Raw genomic sequence first — 27,397 nt, 5'->3', positions numbered from 1 at the left:
ATAATGATATTCAATGGAAGTCGGACACAGCCGATTGTTGAAGTACATTATTCCAAGTGTTAGGTGAGTTATTTAATTATATTATTTTTATTATTTATAACAAAGGGAAAGTGGAAAATGAAGAACGGTGGGCCATGTTCTACATCTCGAACCAGGCGTCCATATAGTCGTAGTATGACTATTGGATGACATTCGCTATTTTATTCGCTATTTTATTAAACGAGGTGGCGGACAGAATTGATTTGTTTTCATGTACACTGTGTGAATTCACAGGAATGACTCTTTTTATTGTTTGTTATGTTCAAATATAATATAATTTGTAAATATAGGATAATTGATAGAATTTATGGTTAGCACCTACATGTATATACATAGTACATATTACATTTTTCTTAGTTAGTAGCTTATAAGTCACTTGAGTTGTACTCTATCACATTGGCTATGCATAGCTGTAAGGGTAGATGTATAGTTATAAATAAATTTTTGGGATCACGTCGCCGCATTCCAATAGCAAGTAAATGAGAATAACAAAATTGTTTTTGTTTTTGATTTATTTATTTAAAACACGATACTTAATACAATACTTAATAGTAAAACCCTTTAAAGCGAATCACAGGAGAAGCGGGAATTACTGTTTTTCCTGATCTATCAAACAGGTTAGGTTAGGACTAATCTAAGCCAGAAGGCTCCGCTCACACGAGCTTTGCAAGTCTTAAATGATGTTGCAGACAGAACGACTTATTTCCATGTACTCTGTGTGAATTCACAAGGACAACACTATACGTCATTTGCTAGTACATATTTCGTAATAATTTTAGCGAGTAGTTAATTATTAATACAAAGATCGAACACTCAGTAAAAACTCTCAGAAAAAATTCCTTCGATCCGGTCGGATTCGAACCGACGACGTCTTCTTGCATACCGTGCCAGACGCTATACCAACTAAGCCACGGAACGAACCAACGGACTTCACGAATTTTTCTATGTGCTTGGATCGTATCTTTGTACTTGGTCTTTGAACGACTTTTTAGTCGTAGCGCCATCTATGAGAAATCTATGACAGATTTATCACCCAGTTAGTGCCTTTACAGCTACCAGTCCTGGCGAGAGATGTCGCAATTCACTGTATTAATTAATTTTTTATTGAATTGATGATTTAGTGAATTGATAGACCAGGCGTAAATCTAGTTCGTCTCGTCATTTATACAAAAAAAGGAAATGTTTTTAAGATCCAAGTTCATTATTTTTTTAGTATCATAATGTCCGAAGAAGAGTACAAGGTGAAATTTGAGTACCAGGCTCCACCAGGACTCGAATCCGGAGTACCAGAAAAACAGGAATTAAGAGAGCCCAATTTGAGCGTCGAAAGGCAAGAGGATGGTGTTATTGACAAAGATGAGGAGGTTAGTAACAAAAAGGACTTTATATTAATAAAATTAAGATATATTTAAAATATTTTAAGCATTGTAATAGTAAATAACTATATTAATAGTTATTTGTTATGCAAGTGGAAAGTTGTTGTATGACGCGAGTGCTTGAATTGAAACCAGAGCAAGCGAAGGAAGCAGAGATTGAACCACGAGCGAAACGAGTTTTATATATTTAGAAAAGACATTGAGTTCTATCGTCGCTTGTTTTTTATTTAACTTATTGCATTTGACCCTAACATTGATTACAAATGCCTAATTACATCTAGTATATAACCTGAAATAGAGACGAAATAACGGCTTGGTAACCCATCGGTGATACATCACTTACAAATGTTAACTCTCGTGTGCACTGAAACAGTATAGCGCTAACAACTGACCTTTGTGTACGTCTCCGTATATTCCAAAAAAAAATCTGTAAGCAAAGCTCAAGTTAACTGGACGATTTGAGGTGAAACAATTGACGACACCCCTCAAGTGTTTCGAATTCGGGCCGGGCCTAGCCACAGTTAACGTGCCCGCTATACTCGAGCCAAGCCGCATGTCGTGAACAGATGGCAAACGCCTGGACGGAACGACTCTCTGGGACTGGGAGTATGAGCTGGGAACTAGTGTGGGACGCCGCGTGTGCCGACACACTTGCCTCATGTCATCTCCAGCACACCAGCAAGAAAGATCAGCAGGCGGAAAGAATAAAAAGTAAATTTACGAGGACCACGGCTCCGATCACCTATTTACAGCCTTTGGAGTCGAAACCCTTGACCCGTGGGGTCCCGGTGTCCTTCATCAGTACAAAATTTTATTAAAAAATTTGATAGACTGTCTGGAAAACCCAAGCGCCGGCAGCTACCTTGCCCAACGCGTTAACGTAGCCATAAAAAGGGAGAACGCTGCCAGCATCTTGGGCACCTTGCCGCGGGACCCAATTTTATTCATATAATCTAATCCTAGTAAAAACTTAAATACTTTCTAGTATTTAAACTTTTATTGTACCTTACCAGTGTATTTCAACTTTTGCATAATAAATTATGTAAAAATATTTAACGCAGTGTAGATATAAAATAAATAAAGTATAAGATAATCAAAGGTGCAGAATTACTTCGATAACGTGATAAAAATTGTTAATAATTTACATTACAGACGGGCATTCTCATAATGGAAGAAGACCAACTAACTCCGATTATAAAAATAACAAAACAAGAAACAATCTATACAAAAGGTCCCAATAACGATTTGAAACTACAAATGATCTCTGTACAAGAGGATATTTCGACAAGGCACCTGCATTTGTTCAAAAAACAATTGTTGGTGGAGAATACTGTTACCACTGAAATACAAAAGCTTGATAAACATATTGTAGAAAAAGATACGAAGCTTTCTAAATAAAACGGTATTTAAGTTATTTTCTTGTTTCATTTATTTATTTTGGTTAGTTGCTGTAGAGCTTCTTGTGAAATATCTCGTCTGTGGAAGTACGTCATCGAAGGAGAAGAAATGGTTTAAGTATTTACTATTTCTTGCAAAAAAATATATGATACATTGTCTAAAGAATTTGCTAATGTGTTACACGATACGATGTACTTTATCCGATTATAAATAAAGTCTAAAATGAATTATTTATGAATGCCATACATTGACTTACAATTATATGGACGTCGGGTCCGCGCTAAAAAGTGTCCGAACTTATAGTGCGTTAAAATCGTATACAGAGCGTCATTCACGCTTTAGTCTTCGTTTGTTCGACTGACAGCGAAGCAAGCAAAATTAGACAGTACTGCGATGACATTACAATTTAAATTCACGTGTCACTACGTTTAAATAGGTTGACTTGGGGCATTTTTTTCGTGGTTTTTGTATTAGACCCGTCGTCCATTTATTTGTAAGTCAATGATGCCATATCTAACTTTGCACATAATTTTTATATGGACATATTTCTCTCTAAGAGTCTCGAATGCCTATGGTTGATTCCGAATACCAGTGCAAGTATTGTATCAATAGGTATTTTACAATATACCAATGATTTTTTTTATATCAACTTAACTAAATAGAAACGTATACGAATTTAGAAAAGTTGTTGAGCTCTAAACATGCGAAAAATAGGATTATTACATGATACATTGTTAGCGGTACATAGCAGAGAAAAAGTTACTTGGGTACGTTTACTGCCAATCTTAAACGAGGCGTGGCTTAAGACCCAATATCCTTTATCCCACTTAAGACATCTATTTCAAAGTTGATAATTTTAAACAGTGTGGGATAGTCAATAGTACTTGGTACTTGGTACTTGGTGCAACGGGCTGGTATCCGCAACTCGTTAGTCAATAGTAATAATAGTGATATATAAGATATACTTTTCTTCAAATCGTCGGGGATAGTGCAATTACGCGTAATTGCACTATCCCCGACGTAGCACTGGTAAAAAGCGCGTATCTGCAGTAAACCGAATTTTACAGGGATTTAACGTTATTACTTTGTTATTTCAATGAGCACGAGTTTCTTTTTTGTACATTCTGCGTTAGTTTATGTTGTCCGTAAATTACGCTAGTTTGGTTACCACGAAATTTATCGGATCTGGTTTGGCCACTAAATTACCGAAATGGAAACTCATAATCTAATGCTAGTTACGCGTAATTGCAATGTCCCAGACGAAATGGCCTTAATTTCGTTTGTAAAATAAAACAATTCTGAAATAATGCCAGTGTCCCGGCCGCTCGACTCAAGCTAAATGAACCGTATTAAGTAATACGGGAAACATTTGAATTGAGCTGAGGTAATATCAACTCTTAAGTACTACAGAGAACCTGCTAAACTTTGTTTTTTTTCTGAAGCCCTGTAGTTATAAAATTCATATTTATCCCAAAATTTTCAATATGCCCAGCGCGGTTTGACAACACGCCACGCCTGTCGCCCCGTCAGTCTCCATAGGGCGCTTGTCGACGTCGGATCAAATAATCAAAAACCTTTGTTTTACAATTTTTTATAAGTAAAAAAATCTTTTTATCAGACTATAAGTTAAAATACATTTGTACAATAAAAATGTAAATACCTATTAGAAACTAAATTACAAGAATAAAATTAATAGACTAACTAGGAAACCCAAGGGCCGGCAGCTACCTCAACACAACATCTAGCACTACAAATGGGGAACGCTGCCAGAATCTTAGGCACCTTGCCACGGGGATCCAATTTTACATTTTATCCAAACGGCGAATTAAAACTACGAGACAGTATCCTTAAAAATATAGCGCCTCCAGCATTTTTAATAATACGACGAACAAGTCGTGCGCCTGGTGGTAAGCGACACGCCTGTCCATAACAGTTGGAGTGCCGCTCAGAGCTTTAAATCGTAAAAATCTGAGGGGCACTGCCGCTACCCCCGCTACTTCGAGGCATAAGTTGGTAAGTCCCATGTGCCTGAAATTTCACCCTTTCCCTTTAAAACCGGAACGTAATAATACTTACGTTACCGCTTGGCGGTTGAAATAGGCAAGGTGCCAATGCTTCCCTTTTTTTTTTTTTTTTTTATATTCCGAGGGAATCTGCTTACAGATACCCCGGCCCCGCGGGGGCAGAGCCGGGGTTATGTGGGACTGGGCTGAACCCTGAAGGGGAGCAGCCCGACCGCACTAAACCCCCGGAGTGTTCCTCCCCTCCGCTGTAGGTGGGGGTACGGGTAGGACGAACTCTTCACAAGGAGTTATATTCTTATCCAAACATTCGGCTCGGCTATTCGTTTTTAAGATCTGGCAACCTGACCCTAGCTATTAGAGAGGCGAAAAAATGTATGCCCGAAAATGAAAGCAAGTCAAATCTTTCCCGCAATATCACGTGTGATAATCTAATCCGAGGTGACTACGCGACGTGGGCGCATGCGTACAGCACCATTCGTTCCAACTAGGTTATCACTGCTTTGCTAAGATAACCGGTAAATTAGAAAAGAATTCCAATGTCGCAAAATGAAAATAATGATAATACAAGCAGAGTAAGTTGTTTTGTCGGTACCCACTTTTTTATAAAGGTACACTACTTTTTATAACAGTAGCTGCAGCGCTGGCACCGGCCCATGTAGCACCCGGGTGCAATATATACTCTGGCGCCCTCTATTACAGGCACGTACCAAGGAGTTAATAGTGCGCGGCTATGAGTGTGTGTGCGCTAGGAATGGGTAATATAGCTTTTTCTGAATATCGTATCAAAACTATACATCAATATACGAAATCCAATTTCGAAACTATATACATTTTCTGAAACTATATATCAAATACAGCCCGCGTGCGCGCTGCGTTGACACTTTGGCGTTACTGATATTCGGATTCAGATTTCGAAACTATATAGTATTGGATATAGTTTTACAAGAGTAATGCGGGCCAGTGTTAGTATGCAGTTTCGAAGACGCACCAAAAAATGGTTTCGCGTTGATATCCACGCTGTGGATATCTGATACGAAGTAATCAGTATATAGTTTGGAAAATATATGATTTTCGATATTCGATATTGCCACAATACATAGTTTCAGTAACTTTATACGATTTGTAACGCTCATTCCTAGTGTGCGCGTTGTTGTTTATTATTTATTCATTTATTTATTGCGCATTGGCAATAGAGCCATCCCCTTAAACAGGTAACAAATAGTTATTAATACAAAGATCGAACACTTGGAAATCCGGCCGGATTCGAACCGACGTCTTCTAGCATACTGTGAAGTGAAATTACTCGACTAGTTTGTTATAATTATTAATACAAAGATCGAACACTCAGAAAAATTCCTTCGATCGTTATATTGTGTTAATAAAGACTACCTAATGGTAGGTTTGAACCGGAATGTCTTATTGTCTAATATAGCTTCTTGATATTTACTATTAAATTTAGTACAACCCCGTACAAGGAACCTATTTTTAGGAGACTGAAAAGATAGGTCCAAACACACTGTAATTCATGTATTTTCTTACCCATTACAGGAAATCACTACACATGACCCCATGACCACCAGGGAAGTGTTTGAGAATCCACTGTATTCCGAAGTCTGGAGCGAAGTGATACCAGGGCCCCAGGAGGCCAGACAGATGACAATGGATACACCGACTGATACAGTGTCATTAGACGATAGAAAAGGGAAAAGCAGAATACCAAGATCAAGATTCAAGACAGCAGCTGAGAAAGTGAAACAACAGAAACTTGATAATGAAGAGAGAAAAAAACAAGAAGTAACATATTTTTTTTAATGCTTTACAAACCGACAAACATTAAGTTACATTACATTTAGGATGTTGATGACGTTTAGTAACAGTACTTCTTGCCAACGGGGCTGGCTTATAAAATATAATACTGGAAATAAATTAACAGATAGCGGAGAAAAAACTAAACTTGGTTTACGATGAAAACATATTAATGAAAACCTTAAAATGTATCGACCCAGCACCTCCATTACGACATTCTGTGTACAATGGAGAGTTTAGTGACATTTTCTGTAAACTTTAAGGTTAATAACGTAGCGACGTAGAAAAGTTCCTCAGAAACTTATACATGTAATTGATTTGCAGGTCCAGCTAAACACCAAGAGGCGGTCATCAATACCTAAACTTCAAAAAAGTAAAATAACACCAGCATCTCATAAAGATAGTCATGTGAAGGGAACTTCAAAAGTGAATCCCCCTATTCCTGTCAATAGAGATGACGACGTTGGACAAACTACTGTCACAGCAATTGCTACCGACAAGACAGTCGTGAATAATGAAGTTTTGACAACTGTCAATGTCGATCGAATCGAAATTGATAAAGAAGCTGTTGCTGGCGGTGATGACGAAGTAAAAATAGAACCTATTGAAGATTTCGATCAAATATATGAAGATATCGTGGGCAAGACTAAAGCAATAGATGTTGACAAAATTCTAGAATCAGCAAGAGTTGATGATGTCGACAAAGTGGAATCAAATTTCGAGCAAATTATTCATGATTACGATGAAAATAAGAACCAGCCTATCAAAGTCTATAGATCCAGAATTCCTCTGGTTAAACGGAAAAGTTTGCATGATATAAAATTACCAAAAAAGATTGACAGACGGTTTTCACTTAACGATAATTTAATAGACGGTAATAACACTACTATAGAAACAAAATCAAATCTACCTAATGAAAACCGAAAAGAAACTACAACTGAAGGAAAAATAGACTGCTTTATAATATCTCAACACAAAAATCAAAATGCAAATGAACCTAACGTAATTGATGAAGCTCCTAAACCAAAATTGGTTAAGGAAGCAGCCCAAATAGATAACATAGTGACGCAGTATGATCCCGACAAAGGAGAAAACGCTGTAAATATTGAAGTTAAATCACTTCCTTTAGTAGACATATCTAAAAATCAAGTACAAAGTGAAATTGTTAAAGAAAAAGTTAAAGTAGCGGCTCTTGTTATAAACAAAAATGAAAATTTGGAGCTACCTCATATAAATGAACCAATTAATACTGTTAGTGAGAAAAACAGCGAAAGTAAATCTCCATTAGAAAACAGTGAAATACCAAGCTCTAGTTTGTTGGTAAGGAATATACTAAAAAGTCCCACGCATGAATATAAAAACATGGACAATTATTCAAAACAAGACACTGTCACACTTACAACAGAAGCTGCTAAAATTGCGGATCCCATTAAAGAAAATTACGATTACAATACTGCAGATACTAAAAATGTTATGCATAATGGTACAGAAGACAGTGAAATTACAAATACCACCAACGAAACACGACCAGCAAGTTCTTCTATAACTCCACAAGAAGACGTTTCGCTACAAACAGCACCTTATGAAGATATTACTTCTGACAATATTGATACAAATTTGGAAATTAAAGTAGCGGCAGAGCCTTTGGAAATCATTGATTTTTCAAATGAGCTAAAACATGTTGACAGTGAATTTGTTAAACTGTGTGAAGATATACAGATTGATGACTCATATAGTAAAATTCATCAAATGCATATAAATACGAAAGAAGAACGCACAAATACTCTTCCAGAATTATCTCACAGTCATCACACTGCCTCACATTCTTCTCTACAAGGGCTAGGTGAAGCTATATGGCTAGATGAGGACATCAAAAAAGTAGATGGCACAGATGAAAAACAACACCAAATTAATAAACCAAGAGGTATAAATGAAGATATACTTATATCAAAAGACTACTTTATAACAGAAAACCTTCAAAGTGGTAATGAAGTTTACACAAAACTGAATGATAAAGTGATAGATGCATCTAAAGAAATTAACATAGACGGGTTTGTTAAAGATTCAAATGAAGCTATAACTCTACAAGACGAAATGTTACCCATGCAAGAGATTTCAACTGACAATATTCGTATACATTTGGAAGTTAAAGAAGCAGCTAAACCTTTGCAAATCATTGACTTTTCAAATGAACTAAAACAAGTTGATAATGAATTCGTTGCAGTGCGTAAAGATGTACAAACTGGTGACTTTTATAGCAAAGTTCATCAAATAAATACACAGAAAGTGCCTGCAAACAGCATAAATTTAAGATCAACAGATATCTCTCCTGAAATACCATTCAATCATCCAAACGCTAGGCAGCAATCGCATCTTCAAAGGTTAGATAGTTATAAAGACACTAAACTAATAGATAATGTTGATAAAAAATTAAACCAGATTGATAAAACAGATGATAAAAATGAAGAAAGTCCCCCGGCAAGGGGTAAAATAAGCAGAATTATAAGCAGATTGACTTCTCAAGAACCAGAACAAGATATGTCTAAAAAGATTGCACCTATTGATGACATGCCGAAGAAACGGGAGGTGTCATCCAAGATTGCCATGTTTGAGGTAAGTTTATTCAGGATCTTCTTTTCTAATGGCCGCTCTCGGCAAGTGCCCAGTGACCCGCGATCTATGAAACTCTCTAGCCAAATCACCAACCAAAAACTGATGCTATCTACAAATATATATATTGATTTTACAAAAATCAAACAATAAGAAAACAAACACTGTCAACTCTGTCTGGCTGTCTACCTTGAAGGTCTTCTTCTTATTTAAGATCGCGGCTCTTGTCGGTGAAGGAATCACCGGCTACCTCTGTTCAGCGCCCTAACTTTGATTTCCTAATACGATTAACTTTTTATTCGTCTGACTCCTCTTCTGCCTCGCTATTCTTCGACCTTCCTTTCTATGATACTTCTAAGAAAACTGTCGTCACGTATCAGATGCTTAAACATCTTTCCCCTTCGGTTCTCTCTTGTCTTCACCTCACTCCTCATTGGGATTTCTTCATACAAAGTGTAACCCCTCATATCACAGTCATAAAGCATTAAACCCTAAGTACCCTAGGCTTGCAATAGGTTAAAGACGACCCAAAAATAAGCTATTCTCTCACTAGTTTGAGGACTATACATTCGCTCTGACCCACATAGATTCCGCATTAACGGTTAAACACAGCTATGTATGTTGCCATAAGATTGTGACAATGACCTCACCTAAAACAAACGTAAGAATAATGTAGGAAAAGGGACTCGAGAACTATTTAAATTTTTAAATATAAGTGGCCAGGACCCAGAAAAAAGAGGATGATAAAACAGTGGGATGACGATGAAGAAGGTCCACATCGTCACAAGGGACTCTATTAAGTAAAGCTTTCATCCCAAATCTCAGTCTCAACGATTTTTCTGGCATATTCGAGACGAGACTAATATGTTCTGTCTCGGAAACATTGAGACTTTAGAGACTTAAGTCAGTTAATTAGTCAATAAATAAAAAATCCAAACCAACAGTGATTTTATATTCTAGTTTCAAATGTAGTTTCACGAACATGACAAAATTGTAAAGTAGAGCTTAGTATAATCTGTGATGGTCAAAGGTAATCATTCCTCTCTGTCTAAAACTGCATTAAACGCCCTTTGTATCTTGCGTGCATTGAAATGAAATAAAAAACTTTCCTAAACAATTTTTTCTTTTATAATTAAAGATCAGAAATTATAATATAGTATTAAAATTTATAAATAGTACTCTGGGGCATTACGCCCAGAACGCTGGCAACATTTTAATCGCTGAACTTATTCTTTGGCGGAATAAGTGCCAGCTTTGTAGTAACTGGCCTTTCTACGAGGCGATCCGACAGCTCGTTCGCTAGTTTCGCCTGTGGACCACAAGGTTCCAGGTTTCCAACTGCAAAAGGCACAAAGCTGTAGCAATCAGCAGTTTTATAATTTGACTTAATAAAGAACTTCATTAAAATATCACATTTTTACTGGGTAAATGTACCTTGTACCTAGTATGGAAACTTACTTGAAAATGGTCTAGAAAGTCTCCTATTCCCCGAGATTTTGGACTCTAAAATATAGCGTGACTAACAGCCAACTCCATACAACTTCATACAATAATAAAGTCATAGTCACGTATCATTGCGACTGGAGTCACCGCGTGAAAATCGCCTTAGTACTTCTATCCGTCCAGTTTCTTTTAAATTAAATAAATTCATTATTTATTGGTGTATTTACAGCGACAATCATCTCACGACATCAGGGAATTAAGAAAACCGAAAATCGTCAATGAAATTTTTAAAGTATCTCCAAATAATAGTAACAATAGCAAGCAAAACAATAATAAACAATATACAATTCTAAATCGTAATACCGAAGGTGCAAAATCCAATGGCTACCTGAAAGAAGTCAAAACAATACCCCCATCGTATGATCGAAAAGAGATTCGACAAGAACCTAAATTTATAGAAAAAGCACAAGTTATTCCGGCTAATAGATTTGTTATATCTGAACAAGACAAAACTGTTCAAAAAAATGAAAATAGTTTTGAAACAAAATCAAAGTACGCTGAAATTGATTCACACAATCAAAAAGAAGTTACTAAAAAGCTTATAATAGAAGAAAACGAGGTGGAGATACGAAAATTAAATGTAGAAGACAGAGTGAGAAATATGCGAGCGAAAGAAGCAATGCGTAGATCAAAATCGTTGGCAGATGTGGAAATAGGTGATGTTGTTAAGGGAAATGTGAATCAAATTTTATATAGAATTAAATCTAAAGACGAATTGAGATTTGAAGAGAAGAAAGAAGTTATTAACGCCAAAGAAAGACCAAGAAAGAAAAGTGTATTGGAGAAGATTGCTCTTTTTGAGGTAAGTGCAACTTTAAATTTCAAATAGCGAGGCTAAAATCTATACATGATTTGTTTTATATTAATTTTGCATGTCTAAAGACAATAATGGCGCGTGCATTCTAGAGTACTATCTAAGGCGTAGCTTTTTGCGTTTAATTGTGGTGCTCAAATATATTATTATTTATGTTTTAACATCAACCCATTTATACATGCAACTGCTGGGCACAACTCTCCTCTCAGGCTAGGGTTTAGGCGTGAGTGGCGAGTCTTAACGGGATCTCACGAGCCGGCATCGGAGGGAGAGGATGCTTACATAGGTTTTTAGTGGGTAGGTCTCCGAGGTTCCATAGGGTCGGGTGGGGTCTCGGAAGAGAACACTTCTAAAAATATAAAAAGACTCATTACCGACCATGGTTGTAATGAGAAGAAAAAAGACATAAGATTTTATTTGGGATATTATAGTCAAGTAAGTTTGCAATCACATGCAAGTGTGACGAAGTAGTAGGAATTACGAACGAGACCCTATTAGAACCCCTATTAAGGTCCTTTCGGATTCGAGGTTCGTAATTCCCGTACATTACATACAATGGTTTTCATTACATTTGCGAAGAAATAAATGCAGGAAAAATAAGTATCGCTTCACAACCAACGATATCTATGTAACAACACAACAATTACAGATTTTGTAAAGGGCGGAATTTGGTTCTTTTTTTTCTTATAATTTTTCATTTATTTATTAAGGCTTTGGCAAAGCCATCAGCCTAAACATGAAGTTTAATTATGTTTCTGTAAATATGGCCGCCACAAAGAGGATAGGCAATTTGAGGCGGCGTGTTTGGAATGACTCGGGATTCCTTAAAACAGGCCGATACGGGCATTTTAGTTCGAGATTCGTATAATGTCGCGTTTTAATCTTCGATTAAAGCACAATAGCACTATCCTATTCCACTTTAAACTAGATTTCACAAAATAATTGAAAGTCAAAATAAAAACGACACTTTTCCCTCCAAAAGGTCCAGAGCGAAACCCTTTTTCTTATAAACAGCTATTCTTCCATAGATAATACAACTCGAACTAAAATGTTACGACAAAATCTCATGCAGCCACAATGCATTAGATATAAAATAAATAATTTCTAAATTCTAAAAATACTGCAGAATTTGAATTCACAAAACAAATTTAGTGAAATTTAGTTAAGTTACAAATGTTTAGTCTTTTTTATACTTTAAGTATAAGCGAACTATATGTTCATATTTTTCGAGCATAAAAATTTTTGGCTTAATCTTGACATAAAAACTCTATGAAACGATAATGTAATAAAAAAAAAACCCCACGGGCATAATTTAGGACCTTACGGTCGACTTTGCCTGCATGCCACGACACTGCTTACGAGCCAGTACGATGAAAAATGTCATGATAGTTCTGTAGACAGAACTAGGTCTAGCAACCGGGCCATAAACCTTAATAAAAAAAGATTGGTTTAAATATAAGCGGTAGGCAGTTGGTCCTTTCTATTCTATCTCTTTGGTTTTTTGGAGTTTATTGGCGTGAATTGTTAACAAAATATACTTTTCACCTCACTAGCTTGGAAAAGTTTTCTTTCTCATTGGAAATCTGCGTGCAAAAGCGTTTTTTCCACGCTAGAAAGGAAAAGATTTTTGAAATTCGAACTTGACGATGGACCGTGGTGCACCTAACTTTTACTTTTACATTACTTATTTATGTTGGTATATTGTATTCTAATTATTAATCTAATAACTATAATTATTATAATTCGTTGAAGAACTAAAATAAATTCAATAATCAGTTAATCACACAAAATTATAAGTATATACAAGCAAGAATAAAAATTGATGAGATGCAAATTCAGAACGCATCCGAAGATAAACTTTTTCTTTATGGATTAAAAAAAACTGATGTTATAAAGTTAAGTAAGTAAAGTAGTAAAGAACCAACCCACACCTCGAGTGAAATTGACTTATGTATTTAGGTAGAACGCCAGACGTGTCCTTTGCCCGCTCACAACAGATCCTGGCAATATACCAAGCCAAAACGGAGAAAATAAAAGTCCTTCAGGGTACCAGCCCTAAATAAGTAACTTTTTAATAGCTAAAAAGAACCATGCTGCTTAACTTCCTACCTATAATGTATTTTTTTAAATATGCTAAATGAATCCATATCACATATACTTAGAATAATAACGCATAGAAACCTAGTCCGCTCTCGCTAAGTGAGGCAAATTGAAGCGCGCCAAAAGGGCCTACACGAGCGGGCGGGCCTTCAGTGCTCAAGGTCAACTTGCACCGCGAACAGATCAAGAATTTTAGCTAAAAATGACGAAATGTACGGTAAATGAGTGTAAAAATACGTCAAACAAAGATAAAATAGATACTAACATCACATTCCATAAGGAAGTAACGCGTTTCAACTTGTATTTTTATATAAATATTCAGTAAAACCGAAAATTAACCTACTACTAAAACTAGCCTACATGAATTTGATTTTTGCCTCACTTGTGACAGTTCGTTTGATATGAAACTATCATTCTATGCCATTGACTTACAATTATATGGACGTCGGGTCCGCGCTAAAAAGTGTCCGCACTTGTAAGGCGCTAAAATCGTATACAGAGCGCGACACTCCGCTTTAGTCTTCATTTGTTCTATGGACAGCGCGATACTGCGATGACATAACAATTTAAATTTCGAATAGGTTGACTTGGGACATTTTTTTCGTGGTTTTTGTATTAGACCCGTCGTCCATTTATTTGTAAGTCAATGTTCTATGCGTTATTATTCTAAGCACATATACTGAAGTGCTGTAGATCTTTGGCGTTTTCATTACGAAAACTAGAACATGGTTCTTGTTATCTTTAAAAGATACATAATGTTTTCTATTTATTGCTATATAATATAATAATTTCCCTATATCATTATCAATGCTACACATAACTCACGTTGTTTGTCTCAAATAACTTACCTATTAATTTCTTCACACTGGTTTTACAAAAATCTAATTGTCTCGAAAGTGACATTTTGTGGGTTGGTTCTAGTTTGCATAACTATGTGCAATTGTTTTTCTTTCATCTACCATTTTCCTCACTGTAGTGAGGTGAAATGTTGTGTGTTTCACTCGGCAGCAAAGTTGTTTTGGGTCTCGTGGCTTGAAACCCTCGCTACGGTCAAGAATCTATTTATACTTCTTTCACTTACTTAGGTTTCAATACAAGCACTAGCGTTAAACAACAACTGTGCTTGCATAACAAATAACTCTTAAATATTGGTTTTGTTTCGTCATTTTATTTACTCGTAGACAAAGTATTGTATGCAATATGCAATCGTTACATAATTCGGTCTTAAAATGTCGAACCTATTAACTCTAAGAACACTATGCAATTACGTCACGACTGCCTAAAATACTATCAAGTTTCTCTTTTAAAGACACTCTCTGGGATTCAAATTTAAATCGCCCTAATCGCACGTTTTTAACCGACTTCAAAAAAGGAGGAGGTTCTCAATTCGACTGTGTGTTCTTTTTTTTGTATGTATGTTACGTGATAACTCCGGTATTTGTGAACCGATTTTCATGATTCTTTTTTTGTCGGAAAAGGGGTACTTCCATAGTGGTCCCATTTCATTTTGAAGAAAATCATCCACCTCGAAATGTGGCTGTTCACGCATGAAGATTCATTTTTATAAATACCGCCTAACTTTAATTTAGGAGCAATTACTTTAATGGTTGTTTTTGCTATTTCTGGAATTTAAGGCGTTTTTCTCTCAATATACTTTGAGTAGTGTCGTAGTGAGAACCTATTTTTATTATCTCCAGTATCAAGTCCTATATAATGGCGAATTAGGGGCTATTTCAATAAAACTTAGCAAATAGACGTAATTCCACGCACTTTTGAGGTCAGTTTTTTTAGTACTCTGTACTGAGATTATTACAGGACAAAGATTCTACTATGAACACGTAACAATTTAACAATTGATCATTTGTATAACCATGTTAATGAGAGATTTGGGCGTAGTCATTAAAAATAAATTACTAATAACATTAGCCGACTTAACCAGCCAATCTTCTCTAGTTAGCACTATCGAAGCGTGGAAGCAATTCGTATTTACTTATTTATTACAAATAATAATAGAGGCAGTCCACCTCCTTGTGAAAAAATTCATCCAGAAAAGTACTGCCATCTTATCTATTTCTGCCGTCAAGCTGTAATGTGAGCATATTGTAAACTATGTACTTTGAAGTGGTGAAACGCTGGAAACATTTCCCCTTTGAATAACTAAACTTATTCTTTGGCGGAAATAACTGCCAGTCTTGTGGTTGCCAAAGGCTTCTACGAAGCGATCTAACAGGTCCCTGAATAAATAATTTTGTAACTGTATAAAGTACGTCCAATCATTGTTAAGAGATATTCCCAAAACTAATGCTCTGATATATGTGATGACATTCAATGCCCTTGAATCACCTCTCTCATCACATCGAACTGCTATTACAATAGTGTTGTAACTCAAAATACGTGAAATTTAAGATTATACCATTGCTTCACGTGAATTTTGATTATTTACACGTCAACATTTACTTACAAATAAATGGACGACGGGTCTAATACAAAAACCACGAAAAAAATGTCCCAAGTCAACCTATTTAAACGTAGTGACATGTAAAGGAATATGAAAAAGCTAAAACGTTGAATTTAAATTGTAATGTCATCGCAGTACTGTCTAATTTTGCTTGCTTCGTTGTCAGTCGAACAAACGAAGACAAAAGCGTGAATGACGCTCTGTATACGATTTTAACGCCCTATAAGTTCGGACACTTTTTAGCGCGGACCAGACGTCCATATAATTGTAAGTCAATGCACGTCAATAAAACTGTCATTGGAATATTGTAACAAACAATTAAAGGGTATCCACTTACCTCAAAATGAGACAAACTTTGTGTGAACTGGTTCTGGATAAAACAGTCCTTGATCAAAAATATGAAATTATTTTTGCCATTTGAATATTAGAATATATGATGTGCGGCTGTGTGCCAGTGTGAAGAGTGCTGTGATCCGTGAATTTTTTTTAAATATCAAGTGACGGGACGAACAACTCGTGCGCCTGATGGTAAGCTACTCGCCTGTCCATAACAGTTGCAGTGCCACTCATAGCTTTAAGTCGCAAAGATCTGAGGGGTACTACCACTTCGCCCGTCACCCTGAGACATAAGTTGACAAGTCCCACGTGCATGTAATTTCACCAGCATGTGGTATAATAAAAAAGTTTTTTGTGTATAATACTGGGTACTGACCTTATTTTAATATTACAGGGAGTGATGGGTTCAATTGTAAGGTATGTTAATAATTTGGATATCCCCAAGAACACATAAACACTACGCCGACGTAATTTAATGTCGTTGTCTGTTTTACATGTAAACAGTCTTATTTATTTGCTAATATTATGCTCCCCAAATTTTGTGAAAAAAAATAAAGAAACATAAAAATGAAATTGGAAAAAATCAAAGAACAACGAATATTGTGAAAAAAATAAACAAAATAAAAACGGAAAATGGCCAAAAATGAAGTTGACGTAATGTTAATTGGAAGTATTGATATGTGTTGACATCCAATGCCGTTGAATGGCCTCTCTCATAAATTTATCTCGCATCATGTGGATGTGGTGCATACAGAAATCTAAAGAAATTTTAGATTTCTGTGGTGGTGCACCTTGAAGCCACTAGTTAATTAAATCTTTGTGCTAAGTTCACTTATTTTCTCGGTTTGAAGCTGATTGAATAAATCCAGATAGAAAACATCCGGCTCCGTTTTAGGACTTAGCAGATAATCAAAATGCTGCTCACTGCTTAAAGTATATTGAGGGAAAGAAAGACGCCTTACAAATAGATTATAGCAAATAAGCCATTAAAATAATTGCTCCTTAGAAATTTTCGGCGCTATTTAAGAAAGAAATCTTCACGCGTTACCAACCTTCAAGTGTTTTTTAACGTTATAACAAATTGTAACCTACCGTCTAAATTTCTATTTTATAACAACAACTAATGGATACCGGCCATTTTGCTCCCATACGTTTTACAATGAAGTCCTGCAGTTTATAGATTTTAAAAGTTTTTTTTGTATAAATTTTTAATTTGTGGTTTCGACAAAATGAATATTTTTTATTGGGTTTGGATGATTCTCCGAGACGGTATCGTATTGCTACTATTTGATGTAAGTTTTTAATTTTTTTAATGTAACGCGATTTTTGTTTCTGGGTTATCAACATCGTTTTCAAATTAGTTTATAACGTAAAAAAACACTAGAAGCTTTGCTGTTGTGGTCAGCAGGACAAAGAAAAATGGAAATTTGTATACCATTAAAGAAACGTACAAACTTTCTAAATCAGAAACCTCTTTATTTAAACACAATAGTATATTTATCAAGTTTTTAGGTCCTGGCGATTGTTACACATAGGAAATTAAACTATTTTTCCGGATTTAAATCGCGTATATTTGTTTTTTCATACAAACCACTTTGCAACCGTGACCATGGGACCTGTAAAGGGTTTTGGTTTGTTTTAAAAAACAATTATACGCGACGTATTTGTAATAGTCTATTTCTAATATGTATAATCGAGTACTAAAAAAACTCACCTCAAAAGTGCGAGGAATTACATCTCTTTGTCAAGTTTTATTCAAATCGGTTACCGGAAAGTGCGCGATACCGGATTCATCCCCTAGTTTGCCACCCTCATGTGGTGGAATTTTTCCTTCAAATTTAAATGGGACCACTTCTAAGGTACCCACTTTCCAACAAAAACTGCCTGATTTATCGCGTAACATACTTACATACAGAAAAAATATACAGTAGAATTGAGAGCGTCCTCTTTTTTTAAAGTCGTTTAAAAATTCTACAAATTGATGATTAAGAGTCTTGAAACGTGTAGATTTGCGAGATTATGTAAATACCACTATAATATAACTAAGTAACTGACAGGTTTTTTTATAATATCAAGTGACACCTGTACATAGCAGTTTCAGTGTCACTCTGCGCCTTAAATCGCGCAAAGATCTGAAGGGCACTGCCACTGCTCCCGTCACCATGCATCGAGTATATAACCAGATATAGAGACGAAATAAGGCCCGTACATTCCTGGTAACTCATCAGTGATACATCACTAATAAACATCAACTCTCGTTTGCACTGAAATATAGACTGCGCCAACAACTGACCTGTGTGTATGTCTCCGTATATTCCAAAAATATTCTGTATTTATTGTAATAAAGAAAACATCTTTAACAATGGCGTGCTGTTCCATTCGGTGGTGTGGGAAAAACAGCAAAACATCTAATTACAAAACAAACGGAATCAAATTTCATCGGTAATTTAATATTAAATATGTAATTTTCCAAATTTCGTACATTATAGCAAAGCTGAAGTTAACTGGTCAATTTGAAGTGAAACAATTGACAACACCCATTGACTACACCTGTCATTGTTTCGAATTCGGGCTAGCCAATCGGAGCGCACTTGTTACAGTAATGATATGGCAGAATAGTTTTCAAACAAATTAAATGAGACTTAATTAATATTTTTGGTTTGTATATTCGATGTCACCATGAAACGTAAATTGACAAGCCCCACGTGCTGTGATGAGGGCTCAACTCTAAAATTACAAATATTCATAGTCAATAAATAACGAACAATAATAGATATATTGTATAATTACAGTTAAAATGATAAATACATTGTATAATTACAGTTAAAATTATAAATACAGTGTATAATTAAAGTTGTAAATATTTTTTTTGTAAATTATGTTAATACAGGCATTATATAGGTAATTTACTAAATACAAATATACCCCCTGGGTTGGAGCAAACAATTAGTACACTCTAAAATTTACAAAGACAAACATAAACATGGACTTGAAATACTTAAAAATAAACAGGAGAGTGTACTGTTGTCACATTACGCAAGAGTTGAAGAGTTCACATCACCTTATGGTTTGATTCTGAACATGTTATCACTTTCTTCTTTATTGAGGAAGTCTGGCATTTCATTATAAATGAATATACATCTATAATGCCGGCTTTCTCTAAAATACATTGCAAAATTAAAGTTATAAATACATTATAATAATAATAATAATAATAACGCACACACTCAACATAGCCCCGCACTAGGGAAACCCTGTGTCACGGGTGCCATGGACACACACATAGACAACCACAAATTACACCCAAACTCACGAGAGAAATAAATGTAGGCCATACAAATATTTCTCCCGGCCCGGGAATCGAACCCGGGGACCTCTGCGTGGTAGCCCGGTATGGTAACCGTCCGGCCACGGAGGCAGTTAAAACATTGTATAATTAACGCTAACAATCGTATTTCAGCGCAAAGAGACTACAGCCCTCCGTCTGCCAACTCCCGCACTATCGCGAACGGAGCCAACGCCAATCGTCCCACCGACTCCCGTCGCACAACTAACCGCACCACCAACTTTCTCTGATGACGAGTACCGCTCCAAGATTAAATCTTTAAACAACGCCAAGTTGAAGTATGGGAATATGGGCAACATGACATACATGAAGCTTGGAAATGGTGCCGACATGCCGGTTATAGCTGTTGGAACTGCTCTAGTAAGTAACGTTGGTTTTTTTATGACACCAATAGCTGGTCTATTATAGTCCATTTGTTTAGGTACTTAACTGATGATGGCTGTGAAATCCGGGATTGTCCCGGAATTTTACTGTCCCAGATTCCAAATACTTAGAAGTTGTTTTTACAAACTTACTAAAGGCCTTTTCATAAAAGAGATCCCCCAGGCGCAGCGCTGTTGTCGAAATATTGATTGCGAATGAAAAATTTCATGAAATTAAAAATACAACGTACTACGACTAAAAACATTATCGAGGCCTATTAATACAAATACCTATTTGTTTTCATATATTTATTGCAACGGTCCGTCTCACTTACCCTAATAGAATTGTCCACTATTTGTTTTCCACCAAAGCTGTGCGAGGTAGCGATAGGTGAGCGGACGGGGTACGGTGCGGTGGGGTGAGCGGTGGTCATACTTTCAGTAGCTCTGGTTTCCTACACCGTTTTGCACACATCTCTCGCTATTTTGTATGTACATACATACAAATACTTAGCTCCGCTAACCCTTTACCACCGGAGCTGCTCAAAGCGAGGCTAGGACAATGTAGTAATTCTATTGGTGGATTTTTTCCTCACACACCGCCTCGCTACGTCGCACATCTCTGGTGGAAAGGCAGCCTTAATGATAAGTCAGTATCTGGCAACCCTAGCCTGGTTGTAAGCCACACGCATACTTAATATAGCTTTAAATTTCGAAAACTTGAAGAACACTGCGCCCATCACCCTGAGACGTACCCTTAGAATATGAAAAAAAGATTAAGGACGTACCACTTGACTTTTTCTTTCGATTAAGAAAGGATGATGACTATGATGATGATACTTAGCCTGTCTACCAAATTCGTATTTATAATTATCGTACAATAATTAAAACTACATTTTTGATAGTAGTCTAGAACCCATCAAAGCAGCAGTTTATTTTGAGTGAAATAAAAATGCTTATTTATAATTCTGTTGCATTTCCGGTTCAGAATTAATTTCAGTTCAGTATTTTTTTTTAATTTCTTGCATGACCTGGATACAAAGTCCTTTAGTCGAAAACAAGAACTCAAAATAGTGGCCATTTACAGAAATATGTTAAGAAATTAATTTTTTCTACCGTACTTATAATAAACTAAACAGTGGAATAAAAAATTAGTTTTTTTTTTAGTTTTGGCCATGTCTTCGTTTAATTATCGGGATTCTCATTAAATATTTTCCATTGTGGTTCCACAACATTATGTTTTCACTTTCTATTAAATAGCTTAGTTCACTTGTTTGAGCTTTCTAAATACGGGAGTCAATATGTTTTCACATTCACATAAATCACATTATTGTCACTTTGAACAAAAACTTTGAATTCGTCATTAAGGATAAACTCTTTTGTAATTTGGTTTAAAATAAGGAATATAGTTCTAACTCTCATCATCACTATTTCTTTCAGCGTATTTTCTTCATAATTTAATTAAAATAAAATTAATCTTTGTAAAAACTGTACTTGTAACTTCAAAAGTCCCTTTATTTAATGTGCTCAATGTTGCCAGTTGTATGAGTTGCAATATACCTTATTGTAAAGGAAAAACTTTGGGACAATATACTTATATATGCGAAATGTAATTCTATAAGTTTCTTCGATTATTTATTAGACAGTTATAGGTTAGAAAAAGTAGTTGTTTTATTATTAAATATGTAAAGATACGCTGCTTTATATGAAAATGAAGGAATAACAATAATAAAAAGAAATAAATATTTATTTTCTCTCACAGCAAATAAATGCAAACTTAAGGTACAGAGTTAACAAAATCTAAATTGTGAGACGCAGGAGCCTAAACTAGGGTACCCCTGTGTCTTAGGTCTCCTGCAGCTTGATTTTGATTGCCTCTTCCGATCGGAAATTGCGTCTTTTCCGAGTTGAGGCGCATAATTGCGATTTACAACCGTCCGATCGGATACTTTTGACATTTCAAATCGGAACAATAGTTGTAGTAATTTAACTCACAAATTAGAAAGATATAGTAGGAATCAGGTTCATCTTCTCGCTCGGAAACCAATCTGATTTCAAGACTACTCGATGGGTTACATTCCTATTTGAATCAAAATCAGGACGCAGGTCCTTACTCTACTTAAGTTAGAAATTACTTTTTTTAACATTTCTTTTTTTCCAATAAATATTTCGATATAATGTTATTAACAGTTTATGTAAGTATTATATAGCTTTTATGAAGGTTTATATCCACATTTATTATAGGAATGTGATCAGAACCTGGGTCTTATGCGCTTTAAAATGCGCCATGGGTAGTTTATGGGCATGCCAGTTTAAGGTTAGGGCATGTCACCTTATTGCATCGGTCATCGTCCTTGCTTACCTCTCGACTACCGTCATAGTTTTCAATTACCTTCCAGCTGGACCCAGTCTTGACTACCCACATCATATCAGCTGCCATAGATCTAGGCTACCGCGCCATCGATTCCGCTTTCATTTATGGAAATGAAAAAGCCGTGGGGGAAGGTATTCGGGCCAAGATTCAAGACGGAACTGTTCAAAGGTACGTGTGAAATGTTTTTTAATCTTATATATTAGTAAGTTACCTTATATATTTAAATTTTTATTGAATTTATGTGAATTTACTCCACTAGTTGAGCTTAGTTGGTATAGCGTCTGCCACGGTATGCTAGAAGACCTCGGTTCGAATTCTGCCGAATCGAAGGAATTTAAATTAAATTTTTGAATTGAATTTTAAACTTGAAATTAAATTTTATAACAAGTTACCTTATATTTTAGTAAGCCACAAGTTTTGTCTACCTTACCTATTTCTGCCACCTTACCTGTTTCTGCCGCGAAGCGGTAATGTGAGTGTAGCCGCCAGACCCAAGTAGAAGATGATGAAGATCCCGACGAGCTCGTAAAATTATAAGACGATTTAAGTTGACTGTAATATATTGGCAATAGGTAGATGGTTTACGGGAGTAGTGCCATTAATCGTTAAACAGTGGTGGTTTCTTAAAGAAGTACAATTCCAAAGCGAACGTCCTTTTTGACCTTTTTGAGTTCATACAAAAAGTTCGTTCAATTGTGGTAGGGGTGAAGTAACATTGTGATAGTTGATTGGTTCAAAAATGGCGCCTACGTAATGTGCTCTTGACGAGCGTTTAGTTAATGCTTTGAAAGTTATATTAAATTTTACTACAAAATTCAGTTGGGTTCGCAACAGTGAGCATATTGTGGGTTATTTGTAAGCTACTTTTGAAGGATTAAAGATGCTGGTGAAATGACAGGCCCATGGGAATTATGTCCGAGGGCATTGACTTACAAATAAATGGACGACGGGTCTAATACAAAAACCACGAAAAAAATGTCTCAAGTCAACCTATTTAAACGTAGTGACATGTAAAGGAATATGAAAAAGCTAAAACGTTGAATTTAAATTGTAATGTCATCGCAGTACTGTCTAATTTTGCTTGCTTCGCTGTCAGTCGAACAAACGAAGACTAAAGCGTGAATGACGCTCTGTATACGATTTTAACGCCCTATAAGATCGGACACTTTTTAACGCGGACCCGACGTCCATATAATTGTATGTCAATGTCCGAGGGTGACGGGCGCAGTGGCAGTGCCCCATGTGCCTATAATTTCACCAGCATCCTTCAAAACGGAACGCAGATAATGCTCAAATTACTGCCTGGCGGCAGCAATAGGTAATGTGGCAGTACTTCCCTCCACTGCTAGTGGTACTTTAATTGTTTTTTCATCGTATAGTCTGATACTAATACCGTCTTACAGCTTGAATATAATTGATATACTCCACTGGAGTATACGTACAAACCCACGGTAGAAAAAAAACAATGGAAGTGCTTTAAGCCTCGATTATTATCAGAACCTCACACATTCTGAATTTGAAACACGGTAACTTGATGTTGATTGGTCGTTGTTTCAAATTAAAAAAAAAAACAAATACTAGATTGTCTTTGAAACTTCAATAACATCAGTACCTATTGTTACAAGTTACAACGTTTTGATATTATATTGAAATTTCAATCAATGTGCTGCCATCTAACGGTTCATTGCTGAACGACGACGAATTGGAGTTAATACATAATTTAGTTCTCCAAAAAAGAAGCGACCATATTGCAGAAGCACAAACTTTACTTACGTTTCTTGTAACAAATTATTTCGATGAACTGAAAATTCTAAATTTATTAATATAAGACTTTCCGATGATATGAAACACTACTTCGGGGAATATTTTTGGTGCGGCTATCATTCTTGCACTCCACAATCTCAGTACAGAGTACTAAAAAAACCGACCTTAAAAAGTACGTGGAATTACGTCTATTTGCTAAGTTTCATTGAAATATCCCCTAGTTCGCCACTATACAGGACTTGATACTGGAGATAATAAAAATAGGTTCTCACTACAACACTACTCAAAGTATATCGAGAGAAAAACGCCTTGAATTGGAGACATAGCAAAATCAACTAAATAATTGTTAAAAATAATTGCTCCTAAATTAAAGTTAGGCACCATTTATAAAAATGAATTTTCATGCGTGAACAGCCACCCTTTGAGGTGGATGATTTTCTTCAAAATGAATTGGGACCACTATGGAAATACCCCCTTTCCAACAAAAAAAGAATCATGAAAATCGGTTCAAAAATACCGGAGTTATCGCGTAACATACATACAAAAAAAAAAAAGAACATACAGTCGAATTGAGAACCTCCTCCTTTTTTGAAGTCGGTTAAAAACAGCGCAATTTTTTAGCATTTTTCTAGGATTTTAGAGAATTTGCACGAAAGAATGACATGACGTACCATGCAAAGCGAAAATGGCGGCCTGACCTCAAGTAGGTCTTTCAAAACCCATAGTTGGCTCGCTTCAGACGCTAACTAACCACTTCTACTGTATTTATTGTTCTGTGTACAAACCTCAGCTACTTGCCCTGGCCGACCAGACGCATCTCATACAAATTGTGATTTATTATAAATCTTTCAGACAAGACCTCTTCATCATCAACAAGCTCTGGAGTACGTTCCACCGGCCTGACTTAGTGGAGAAAGCCTGCCGTGATTCCCTCGAAGCTATGGGCCTTGAGTACTTCGATCTTTACTTGATACATAATCCTATGTCATTTAAGGCAAGTAATAATGAAATGACGTAATTAATAAATAATTAAAATTAAATTTAAAAAATCCTCGATACAAAACAAAGTACGGTCGATGCTAGGCTGCGTACAGATCTGGCGAACGCGTTGCATGTGCGCTGCGAGAGCTGCACGCGTGCTGCACGCGTGCATTTAAATACATTTTAATATTAAGTGGTGCGCAAAAGGCACGCAAGCAGATCGCATAAAAAAGGTACAACTAACATTTTTATCAAAATTCAATTACACACGTATTCGGGACTAGGAAATAAAGGCCTATCTAACTGTTTTTTTTTGTGGCAATATATCTCAAAATTGCGTAATAAATTATTTAATCTGTATCTATTCATTTCAATGTGATTTTCAAGAATTTCGATTTAAGAGAGGCAAAGCATGTAAGCAAACAATAAACATTATATAATAATATCATTACATTTTAACAAATATTGTTGTGGCCGAGTGGATGATGGATGTAACGGCACAGCGTACACGCTGCCAGTTTTGTTAATTATTATTCGTTACATTCATTATTTATTTAAATTATCTTCTGCTTTATATTTGAATTGTTAATTATTATTCGTTACATTAATTATTTATTTAAATTATCTTCTGCTTTATATTTGAATTATTTAACTGCCTTCGTGGCCGAACAGTTACCATGCCGGACTGCCACGCAGAGGTCCCAGGTTCGATTCCCGGGCCGAGAGAAATATTTGTATGGCCTACATTAATTTCTCTCGTGAGTTTGGGTGTAAGTGCGGGAATACACGTCCGATTTTTCCATCCGATAGTCTAATCCGATAATTTAATCGGACGTCCAAGTCGGAAATAGCGTCCGGTTGTCTTAAGGCGCGCTCTCTATACTTTTGCGGGAGTTGAAATACACGTACGATTCTTCCCTCCGATTTGCAGCGTTGCCAATGCTAATTATTCAAAATCCCCAAAAATCAAGATTATAAATTTGGGGAAAGCTAAGGTCATATTTCCCACACGTAATAACATTTATTCATTCTCAGTATTTATTATATTATTATTGTTATGCTTAAAAATAATTATATAAATAATTAAGAAAGTCAAAATGTGCCCATCTATACTTATACGTTGCGCGATAATTAGAAATATACGCAACAAGTTGTATTATGTTTAAACTTTAATATTTAAGCTTGACGAGTGGCAAGTTGTGATATTAAAATACCTACACTCGGCTTTGTTTGGCAACAGCTGGTTTCTTTTTTTCATACCGGGGACCGGCCAAAACGTGAGGAAGGGTCGCGCGCTCAACACGCACCGACTGATCATCATCATTCTATTTAAGAGCCAGGCTCTTGTTGGTGATTGATAGGGGCAGTAGCAATTTTACAATTCAAGACAAAGTGATTCAAATCCTACCGGATAATTCATAAACAAACAAATAAATACTGTTTTTATCAGTGACCATCAATGTAACAAAATGCTAGAATGCGAGTGCACTTTTCCCACATTGCGTAATCCCCACAAAAACCCCAAACGAGTTGTTGAGTTGAAGTTCCCTGCATTTGGGGAATTTCCCACAAATTGGCAACACTGCAGTTAGTTCAGAAAAATTTGACGAAAGAATCGGACGCCTATCGGACGTGTAATTGAGTGTCACATAGGCGACACCGAACTCTTGAACCGTAGCTCAGGTGGTAAGAGCATTACTACGGTACAGCATGTCGTGGATTCAAGTCTCATCGGGTCAAAAAAGATTTTCTGAGTTCGACCTTTATATTAATAATAATAGTCTTACTAAGGTCTTACTATAAGTTTTATATTAATTATCTTGTTTTAAATAAATTAAATTAAAAAAATATATATATTCTACTATTCTCGTTTACTTGCTATTTTAGGAAGGTGGCGACGTGATCCCGAAAATAGCGAATGTCATCCAATACTCAGACTACGATTACATGGACGCCTGGTTCGCAATGGAGAATCTGGTGAGGAAGGACTTGGTGAAGAACATTGGCGTCAGCAACTTCAATTCATCTCAGATCGCGCGCGTTGCAGAGAAGGCGAAGATTAAGCCAGTCGTTAATCAGGTAAGTTTTTAATCTCAGTAATACAGA

General features: G+C 36.0%; 1 protein-coding gene across 1 annotated transcript; it reads left to right on the top strand.

The window, feature by feature from the left end:
- On the top strand, positions 1-27,397 carry LOC113229065. The gene is made up of 9 exons (XM_026462553.1): positions 1-63; positions 1,253-1,403; positions 6,386-6,631; positions 6,968-9,256; positions 10,926-11,558; positions 19,925-20,170; positions 22,572-22,714; positions 25,163-25,304; positions 27,179-27,397. Exons 1-9 carry the CDS (start codon positions 14-16, stop codon positions 27,380-27,382), a joined length of 4,104 nt encoding a protein of 1,367 aa, XP_026318338.1. The 5' UTR covers positions 1-13; the 3' UTR covers positions 27,383-27,397.

The sequence above is a fragment of the Hyposmocoma kahamanoa genome, unplaced genomic scaffold (genome assembly GCF_003589595.1).
Source record: "Hyposmocoma kahamanoa isolate Upper Pololo Valley unplaced genomic scaffold, ASM358959v1 272, whole genome shotgun sequence".
Taxonomy (NCBI): Eukaryota; Metazoa; Arthropoda; class Insecta; order Lepidoptera; family Cosmopterigidae; genus Hyposmocoma; species Hyposmocoma kahamanoa.
The sequence above is the reverse complement of the archived record's forward strand: the minus strand, read 5'-3'. Positions and strand labels throughout refer to the sequence as shown.